The following is an 11,118-nucleotide window of genomic DNA, read 5'->3' on the forward strand; positions in this document are numbered from 1 at the left end:
AAATGATTCGAGCTTTGTGACATGGTGCATTATCCTGCTGGAAGTAGCCATCAGAGGATGGGTAGATGGTGGCCTGGTGATATGGTCAGAAACAATGCTCAGGTAGGCCGTGGCATTTAAACGATGCCCAATTGGCACTAAGTGTCACGACCCGGGTGTGTGGTGCGCAGAGACTCAGGTGCAAAGGGAAGAGACCGGAGGCAGGTTTGAGGGGGGGAAAATCCAAAACGTACTTTACTTTAAAGTTACTTCAAAACTCAAAACAAAACTAGGAAAAGGTGGCACAGGACGTGGAACACATGAACACACAGGAACAAAGGAACAAAGACAATCCGACAGAGGACAAGGAAAGGTGGGGGAGTTGGAGGGGAAACACAGGTGAAGGGAATTACAATCAGGGGACACCCATGTGAGTGGCTGAGGGCAGGTGAAGGGAATGACCCAATCAGGAGACACAAACACACACACACACACACACACACACAATTAACCGGGTGTTACACTAAGGGCCTAAAGTGTGCCAAGAAAACATCCCCCACACCATTACACCACCACCACCAGCAGTGTTGGGGGTAACGATATTACTATTATAGGTAACGAAGTAAAGTAACGCATTACACTCAAAATATTACTACACTACTTTACTAGACCTCAGTAACGCGCTTTCCTGCGTTACACAAGCCATTTTTACCAGTCCGAAAAAGGTCTCTTTTAGTGGCGCACGAGTCACATGACACTTCCTGCATGAACAATAGCAACAAGCCGCTAGTTAGCGCTGCTGCTGCTACTGCCCGTGACCCCTCTGCCCAAGTCGGGTGTCGAGCCTGGTCCCGCTACCTTCAGTGGTTTTCGGGGAGCTAGCGGAAGTTAACGGAGAGCTAGCGGAAGTTAGCGGGGAAGTGACGGAGCGCTAGCAGGAGCCCCAGCCGGCTACAGCGGGGAGCAAACGAGGACTCTGACCGAAGGTAGTAGCGGCTCGTAACCCGACGTCTACGGTAGATTGTTCATGCAGGAAGTGTCGTGTGACTCGCGCGATAATTACTATTGGAAATTATGTTAATTCATAATAAATTATTATTGAAAATTTAAAATAATAAAAAAATGATACACAAGTAATGAAAGGGCCATGATGTTTGTCCATGTATCTTTGCAGTTAATTTGGACATTTGCTTAAAAAAATGGAAAGTAAAGTAACTAGTAGTGAAGTTACTTTTCAAATGCAGTAACTAGTAAAGTAATCTAGTTACATTTTCAGAAGTAACTAGTTACTTTTTCTGAGTAACTACCCCAACACTGACCACCAGCCTGCACAGTGGTAACAAGGCATGATGGATCCATGTTCTCATTCTGTTTACGCCAAATTCTGACTCTACCATCTGAATGTCTCAACAGAAATCGAAACTCATCAGACCAGGCAACATTTTTCCAGTCTTCAACTGTCCAATTTTGGTGAGCTCTTGCAAATTGTAGCCTCTTTTTCCTATTTGTAGTGGAGATGAGTGGTACCCGGTGGGGTCTTCTGCTGTTGTAGCCCATCCGCCTCAATGTTGTGCGTGTTGTGGCTTCACAAATGCTTTGCTGCATACCTCGGTTGTAACGAGTGGTTTTTTCAGTCAAAGTTGCTCTTCTATCAGCTTGAATCAGTCGGCCCATTCTCCTCTGACCTCTAGCATCAACAAGGCATTTTCGCCCACAGGACTGCCGCATACTGGATGTTTTTCCCTTTTCACACCATTCTTTGTAAACCCTAGAAATGGTTGTGCGTGAAAATCCCAGTAACTGAGCAGATTGTGAAATACTCAGACCGGCCCGTCTGGCACCAACAACCATGCCACGCTCAAAATTGCTTAAATCACCTTTCTTTCCCATTCTGACATTCAGTTTGGAGTTCAGGAGATTGTCTTGACCAGGACCACACCCCTAAATGCATTGAAGCAACTGCCATGTGATTGGTTGATTAGATAATTGCATTAATGAGAAATTGAACAGGTGTTCCTAATAATCCTTTAGGTGAGTGTACATAAGTGCATTGTGAAAGAGTTGTTCCTTCTTAGATATTGATTGAACGATCTCGAACCGCAGAGATATCTGAGAGGTATTTCCACTGCAGGGGCCACTGCATTACCACACGGCCTCCATGAGACTACAGCGCTCAGAATTGCATGCTAATTGAGTACAAAAGTAAACCAGTGGTGGAGCAGACGACTCAAGACCCGCCCCTCTAACATAGAGACAGTGTTGCCAGATTTGATTACCGCTATGGAACCAAATCAGAGCCTCGGCCCCAGCTGTAATAAACGTAATCGTTCGGCTCTTTTGAAGTACCCATTTTGAGAAAAAAACACAGATACAGCCTTTGCAATATGTCCGCGCGTTCAAGCAAGCAGTGCTCTGTCACCGTCACATCCATCCTAACAGAAGTTACCACAGTCACAGCATGTGAGCTGAGAATACTGCAGATGCAACTCAGACAGCATGATGCGTGTTCACCAGAGGGGGACATTTCAAATCACCTTTTCTGATTTGAATTATTTCGTCCATTTTAGTTTGAAAATAAACTCAATGTCACAATGTAGTTTCTTTGGTTTTGAATATGTTCATTCAAAAGGCAAGGCAACGCAAGTTTATTTGTATAGCACATTTCAACAACAAGGCGATTCAAAGTGCTTCACATAAAACCATTAAAAGCATCAAAACATAATGCAGATTTAAAAACAGTTAAGAAAACATTAAAACAGTCAAAAAGCAAAATAAAAAATAAAAGTTGCAGTGCAGTTTAAGAAATGAAATGCACTAGTGAGATGCAGCAATTGAATCTGGATCAATTAAAGGCAGCAGCAAACAGAAAAGTCTTCAATGTGGACTTAAAGGAGCAGACCTGCAGCTTTCAGGGACCTTGTTCCAGATAAAAAAAGGGTTCAAACTGAACTCGTTCAGCACAAAACATAAGCACAGTTTTGTAACATCGTGCTCAGATATAACAGCTGATATTTTAGTAAGCTCCTATCTGCAACGCGGCCGCGGCAGCGTGATTGTTTCCGTGGTTTCGGTTGTCTTTTAGCTGGTTTTTAATCAGGCCCTGACATACCGTTCATCACGGCTGAGCTGACAACGGCACTCTCTGTCTCCAGTGAGGGGAGCGCCGGCGCTGAAAGCTACCGACTGTCAGCGATGATGACTCAGTGAACTCCGCTCGGCTCGAGGATTCAGTCACCACGAAATAAGAAGGAGAAGAAGAAAAAAGGACTGGACTTGAGTTCATGCGTGTTGCGGCGGTACAAAAGGAGATTACCATCAGATCATCGTCAAGCTTTCCAACTCAGTAATCCACTAACATACTGAGCCCGACTTCAAAGAACTCACTGTATAAATCACAGAAAACTACTGCTGCATAGGCTTGTTTGCAAAAAGTACAGAATGTGTCAAATACATACAGTGAAGGGAGGGAAAGACAACCTGGCTTTGTTGTTGGCATTAATTGACCCACGTCTGAATACCTGCAAATGAATGCGGGGCTTGTCATATTTAATAATGTTTCATCCACGGCAGAACGATACTCCAGAGGCCAGATGAGAGAAGATGCACAACTTTGAAGAATTGTTTCGCTGAGTTGATTTTTTTGTCAACAATGAACTGCTCGCCTCCATTTTCCCCTCTAACCACAAATATATGGAGGCTCCTTTGAAAAGGACGACTGACTGATGAGTGAAAGAGGATGTTAAACGTGCTTCTCACTCCTCATCAGGAACGTAAGGCCTCTCCTGCTCTCACAATGGGACAGGCTTGGGGCTTAGTTAGACTTAGACTTCTTTAAATCTGTGCTCCAGTTCACTTTGGACCAAAGCTCTGAAGTTTCTTCAGATCCTGACTGATCAGCTTTCACTGTCAAAGGTCAGGACGTTCATTCAAACCGACTGACTGGCCGACGCTTTGTGGTGTTGCCACAGCCTCGACCTTTCCAAGAAGGCAGCGTCAAGACTCGCCATTTGGGGCGTCTTCGCACCAACTGATAAATATTCCCTCCAACCGCTCCTCTTCAAACCCGATCAGAGCTGTGATCTCAATTAGCCGGCGACAGAGAGACGGGTCAGGGGCCGGAGCCGACACGAGCCGGCCAGGGTTCTCAGCTCGTTGGCCTTCTATCTTCCTCCTTTTTCATTCCTCTGTCCATTTCCCTTTTCCTTCAACTTCCTCTGCTTCCAACGCTCCTGTCATGCATACACAACGCTGCATTCCCTCAGACACTGATGTACTGGAGAGTCAGGCCGAGATGGACAGCTGCTCCCCTCGCTGTAGGTTTGTGGCGAGCGAGGACCGGGAGGGCTGCCAATAACCACGGCGCTCTGTTCTGGCTCCATGGATACATTACCTCACCTGATTACGTCTTCCCTGCAGAGATAAGCTGTCACGGTGCATTTCACTCTGATGACAGCGCTCGGGTTTATGTGAGTCCAATCATCACTTATTTGTGTGCAAAGAAAAAATATATATATTATGTTCAGAGATACTGTTGTACTTTGCTGGGAGCTGCAAATAGTTAATGCCGTCGTTGGGTAGTCTTTTTGTGGTTGTTCAAATCACTGAAGCTTTCAGATCCGGCATTGCCTTGACCCGAACTGCACTTTCTCCATTCATTTTGTATTTATTGTGTGTTATGTAACTAACTAAGGACTCATGAGGGGTAGCTGTGGATCCTGCAGGCTGATAGCTGATCACCAACGCTGCTTAATGAAGTATTCCCACGCTGTTTTCTTCACCTCTCATCACTGAATGTAACCCTCTCATGGCGTGCAGACGGACTGAGCAGCAAGTGACCTCTTGCTTTACTCCATTCTTCCAGAAACATAGACGTACACATTTAAGAGGAATACTTCACCCACAAAATGATTGTTTGTATTTCGATTACCCAACACGAGTTACCTTGAATTATTTCAAGGTAACACAGGGAGAGCAGCTGATGTACGGATAGTCCTTTTGGGGGGTGATGTCTTCCTTTAATGTTGGGAGATGACATTATCAAACAATACAAGCAGGTCAGTCTTGTATGTCCTTGGCAGCAGTCGGCTAACAGTGATTATCTCATATAAAACATAGTTTGTTTGGCACACAAACATTAGAAACTCATAAAAACATATGTTTATGTCTGCGGGTGTTGGTGCAACAGGGTGTAGCGATCATCAAAGTGGTCCGATGTCAACTTGGACCCACGACCCTGTTTCCTAAAGGTCACTGAGTGTGGAATGGGATGAACGCAGGAGAAGATGTAGCCAGAGTTTGAAAGGACGGAGACAGTTTAGTAGAGTCTTATCAGAAAGCAATCATATAATTATTAAAGACATATATATCCAGACTGTTTTATTATCCGTAGTGTCAACAGCGAAAGCAGATGTGTTCTGTGTCACCGCAGAACATCAGGGGACTGGATTTCTTTTCACTTATTCAAATACAAAAACACAACTCTGTTGCCGCCTCAGGGTCCAAATTACAAAGTAGATGTCTAAATGTCAAAAAATGGCGAGCAGTTGCTTTGGCACAGCTTATCGTTGTCAAACTTGAGGAGTGAAAATGTTTTGCGCTTTAAAAAGAATGTCATCTTGAAAATCTCAAAGAAAATCAAAATATGGAGCAGATGGAACACTGTTTCTTTGTTTATAGACAAACTGAGCAGCCGGGGTTTGAACCAGTAATTGCAACTCAAGCACAGAACGGCATCACTAGAGAGGGGGACATCGTCAAAAAGCTAATTTGAAGTGAATCAAGAAAAGATTGGATTGGATGTCTTTGAGTAGTAAACAAGCCACTCTTTCTCTGTTTCTCTGCCCAAAAAATAAATGCTGTCCATCTGTCTCCTTGTCTCCTCACCTAACTACTGCAGACATCAGGCTGTATCTCTCACGTTGTCCTTTGAATCACTTTCAGAAGGGACTCACAAATGTAACTTTCATTTTGTGTGTTACAAGTTGTCTGCAATTTGATGTTTAACAATGTGAATGAGGCATTATCGTATTTAACACGTGCTAATGTGTATACGTACATTTCCAGAATAGAAATCTGAACATTATATAAAGCCAGGTTCAAACTTCTTGGTGCATTTTGTTGACATGTTAGTCAAAGGTTTTACTGAGGGAATATTGAATAAATATACTGTCAACAGCCATACGAAAAAAAAGTCCATGTTTTTAGTTGTAAAATATTGTTTAAATGAGGCTACGATGATGAGACAAAGTAGTAAAATAAACGTCTAAAGAAGGTATGGAAGCATTGTTCAGTGCATGTTTTGCTCACACTGCAGAGACATCCTTTTACTACCTCACAATACAATATGCTGTTGACACACACAACTGACTGAGCAGGTACACAAACTATTGGATCCTTTCCTTACACCTCTGGTCTTGTATTTTCTCGTTAGGAAAGAAAAACTCCACCTTCCGAGCATCAGTCTAACTGCAGAGATCTGATGCTTGACTAATCTACTGGGCCTAATTAGTTGCTAGTTGCTAAGCTATATGACTGGACCATCGCTGTTCTGGGGGGGTTGGCAAATGGTCCATTACCCGAGGGCCCAATTTGCCTCAAAGTATACTGATTCCCTGGAAAAAACGGGCCAAATCTTGTTCAGGAGGACGGTGTCATGTGGTGTTGCATCATCCTCAAACTCAGACAAAGGAATAACTGTATTCATATTACACAAGCCACAATGGAAATGGGTTAGACACATTTTCAACTTATCAGAGATGTGCTGCCCATCCGTTTTGGTTGTGTATTATCGAGCTTGTTTCAGGAGCTTTGTGTGTTTGTTTCAGTCCCGGGAGGGGCGAGGAAGGGGAGTACATCAGATAATACGGCAGAACAAGAGCATGACAAAAGGCATCCTCCACACTGAGTGCCCTGTCTGACCGAGCATGACACCAGAACACACTGTTAACAACCCACGGCGAGCCGGAGAAGAAAGTACACACCGTGATGGCAGACAGGTGGGAAAAGAGATGAAGAAGATCATTTGGTTAAGGAAGGAACGAATTATGAAAAACTCACCTGTCCAGTGCTTATGCACATACTGTACGTGTGTGTGTGTGTGTGTGTGTGTGTGTGTGTGTGTGTGTGTGTGTGTGTGTGTGTGTGTGTGTGTGTGTGTGTGTGAGAGAGAGAGCCTAACAACCCACAGACTGTGACAGAAGATACTCTGGTTCCATAGATCATAAAACATGTGATTCAACAAGCCAATCAGATGTGGCTCCCCTTCCTTTCTCACATGCAGGCTCTTTATAATCAAGCAGCAACCTCCAGTGCTGAGGAATGAAGCCAAAGACTGCAGTTCCTCAAATGACCACTTGAGGCTGGCTCCAAAAGAGAGTCAATCTCCATAGACCCTCCATAATTAAAAACTCCAACTCTATGGTTAGTAGATACCCATCTGAGTACCTCCACCCACAGCTTTTCAAATGTGCACCATATTGTTGGTGCACAGAGGGTGGATACAGGGGTTTTCAAACAGACAGTGAGAAAAAGAGCATGTAAACAAGGTCTAGTAGAAACATACAAATATGAACCTAAAAAGGAGCATAATATGTCTCTGTTAAGGGTTTACGACAGGATCAAGTCAGTTGATTTGGCCCACTCATAACTGAGGAATATTTTAAACTGACAATTAGCCAAAACATCAAGCCAGTCACAGGATCATCACACAAGGCCATCCTTTGGTAGTCCGAGGAGCATTACAGAATTAAAAGACATTACTTAATAAAAAGCTGCGTCGTACTCACCTCCAAAGAGTGCTCTCAGTGACGCTGCCAATATGGAAGTCATACAGCTTGGTGAGGATCAGGATCACCTGTGAAGAGAGGGAATTCTACCATTAAAATCTTTCTATCAGGCCTTCACAATAAGTAGTACATTTCTCCACAGCAGCAGAAAAGACATCGCCTGCTCTAAAAGTGAAGCAGTCAAGAATGTAAGATAAGATAATAAGAGTTTCACTTCTTTGTGAAGAATTATTGAGAAGAGCAAAACCTCATTTCTACTAAATACAATGCCACAGCCAGCAGCCGCTTAGCTTAGCTTAGCACAAAGACTAAAAAAGGGGGGAAACGGCTAACTTGTCCACCTCTCAGCACCTCTAAATCTCACTTATTAATATCTTTTATCTCAGCGACCTCATGAAGTCTTGTCGTCCTCTCTGAGGTTGCCACGCAACAAGCCGGGAGTAACCCTGCCAAGACGTAGTCCTTCTGATACGTTACTGATCCTGCTGCCACAGCAACCCACATCTGGATAAGAAGTGAAAGATGCCCTTGTCAAGTGTGCTGGTTCCCACAGGGGCTTAAATATAGACAGCGTGGGTGCACTGGGGCCCGTTGGGTGGGGGCCCATAGAAAGAACGAGTCCTCCAACAAACATGAGAGAACGGACCCTTGTGAGTGAGTGACGAAGTATGCATTTTAAAGAGCTCATTTTAAAGTAGAAGGTGACTTTAAAAATAGTCATTAGCAATTCATAACAAAATGGCACGCTTATGTTACTTAAATTATAAAATCATAAATGAACTATTAAAAACAAAAACAGAAAAACTACTTAGTAAAATGAAAAGTGATGCTTTCCAGAGTCTTCATTCGATCATGTGACAAGACGATGTCTGGTGTGTGCTTGTTCATAACTAATAAAAAGTATAATAGCACGATCTGGGTCCGTTGTGACAATCCTACAACACCAGGTTGATATATAGTTATACATTATTATATAAAGTCTTGCGCATGAACTGGAGGTATCCGCAGCCGATGAACGTGAACTCTCGCCAGAGTTAACGACACTCATGCACAGTTTTACTGCACCGCACACGCCGGCATGGCAATCAGAGAGAGGCATCTGCCCACGTACAGTCCATCCCCGCCTCCAAAATGTCGAGCGTTGCATTTATGCATATGCAGCAGAAATGCTCCTCGCAAGGATGCTTTTACTGTGAGTTATTGCTCTGTGCGCTCACATCACGTACAACCTGGCTGCGACGCTTCTGACACTAATTAAAAACCACAGCATGCAAGAATCGAGCAAGAATCGTGAAAACTGCGGACTATGAATGTGACTTAGTATTCATTGTCTGTGCGAACACTGAACTTGAAACTAGTTATTGTGAAGTGTGAACTTATATAAATTTCAATCACATACGATTCTCGAAAATAGGGTAAAAAATGTACATGGTAAGCTTCCTAAAACTGAAACTGTAGTTGATGTACTGTGAGTAGAAACTGGACCATTAGTTCAGCTGCTGTAAAACATGTTGTGTTGGAACTGCAGACAGGTACTACATGTACTACATGTTAAAGGTACTGCAAATCTGGATTTGGATTTTTGTTTTTTTTGCCACTTTTTTTTCTTGCCGGGCCATAATTCCACATGTTCTAGTTCAATTGAATGTCACAACACAAAACTTGAGGTACAATGAAGTTAACACCAGCTTTTTTTTCTTTTACAAATTAAAACAAATATTGGTATTAAAAAATCTAGAAAGACAAAACAATTTGTCCAACTTAAAAACCCACCCAGTGTTGCCAACTCTTTTCCAATGGAAGTAACCAGCGGCACCAGCTCCAAAAGTCCCAGAATCTAGTGGGAAAGTATTCAAGTAGGCAACACTGAGATTGGACGGGTTCATTATGGGTTCATTACGCTATTGATTTTTGCAACATAACATAACAAATCTCTGTTTTCCTAACACCTCAGGTTACGGTTCTGGGAGTAATGGATTACCATTTTGGGTCATAATTAAGCAATAAGGTACTTGAGACAGTACTGTATTGTCAATAATGTACAGTTCAAGGGTGTTGTTAAACCCTTGAACTGTACATTATTGTAGATACAGTACTGCCGACCGCGTAGCTTAAAAAAATCGATTGTATTTTGATTTGCCATGTTTGAAGTAAGCATGCATAGTGTGTTACATGTCAGGCATGTAAACAGGCATTATGGCTCAATAAGGTACACCCCGTGACTCACGCTCAACCAATCAGAATGCTTGATTTCATCTAGCCGTAGTATAATAATGATCAAGCCATAATTCCTGTGTAACCAGTGCTGTGTATGGCACTTTTAGAACTTTGCTTTTCTCTGGCCGGCGCACGCTGCCATGCCGGCTCGGCCCTGTGGACCGGCTCGATCCAACAGGCTCTGTGTTCACGGCTCTGGTCTCTGCTCTTTTGGAGAGATAATCAGCAGGCGGGGCCCTTTGATAAGCACTGTGTTACCGCACAGTCCTCAGAGCAAATAACAAGACATGAAGGCCAAGTGTGCCATGACGGGACCAGTGGTCAGCTGTGATCCTCCACTCTGGGCACAGAGAGACTGCCGGTAACATCCATGACTGATATCTACCCCCGCTGTGTACCGGCTACCGTCAGAGGTGTGTGGGGGAAAAAGAAAAAAGCAGTCGAGCAAAGGTTAAATCACAGTCAAGTTCAGACGCAGATATTTGGCATGTGTCATATACTTGAACTGCACTCCCATCCTTTTACATAACAGATGCTATATGCATGCATCGGGCCATGAGTTGTTTGCCATACTTCCCTGCTGCTCTTCCTCATTAGCATCCATGTCTCTCGTTAGCGTCTCCCGCCACGCGACAATCACATGCTGGTTTAAAGCAACCTGACAGGCTCTGCTTGAGTCACCAGGCTGGGAGGGGAAGCAGGAGGTGTGGCCTTGACTCTTCTGACAGCTGTCAGCGAGCGGGCGAGATGAGAGGGAGCTGAATCTCTGTACGGGTCGGGGAAAGAACCGTTGTCCTCCCCTGCTGCTCAAGTCCTTGTGAGGAGCCTGGGCCCGGGGACTTCCAGGACCTTTCCACCTCTGGCCGAGCCTCGCTCCCCCCACAGGCGCATTGGAACAAGCCAGCCGCTCACCAGGGTTCTTGTGGGAAGACGTGCCACATGCCCAAGGGATGCTCCTCCGAAGACTGTGAACATATGTCTCAGGCCAAACAGTGCCAGCGACAGGACGGTGTTGAATAAGAGGAAAAGGGATTCTTGCATGTGGCTGCAGCCACATGCAGAAGAACTGTATCTGTGTGTGCGTTATTCGGGGTAAATAGTGCATAGTGGCCTGTAGAAATGTTGTGTTGTCAGATAT

The 11,118-nt window shown here is 44.1% G+C and overlaps 1 protein-coding gene across 1 annotated transcript in view; it reads right to left on the reverse strand.

Moving 5' to 3' along the window:
• The window catches only part of sorcs3a (sortilin related VPS10 domain containing receptor 3a), a gene marked incomplete at both ends in the record, with an annotated part of 213,984 nt that overhangs the window by 117,901 nt on the left and 84,965 nt on the right, over positions 1-11,118 (reverse strand). Inside the window, one exon of the mRNA XM_079219624.1 lies at positions 7,764-7,831. Within this exon, the coding sequence (XP_079075750.1) occupies positions 7,764-7,831 (68 nt within the window). The remainder of the gene's footprint in view (positions 1-7,763; positions 7,832-11,118) is intronic.

This window comes from Taurulus bubalis (genome assembly GCF_910589615.1).
Source record: "Taurulus bubalis genome assembly, chromosome: 6".
In the NCBI taxonomy this organism is placed as follows: domain Eukaryota; kingdom Metazoa; phylum Chordata; class Actinopteri; order Perciformes; family Cottidae; genus Taurulus; species Taurulus bubalis.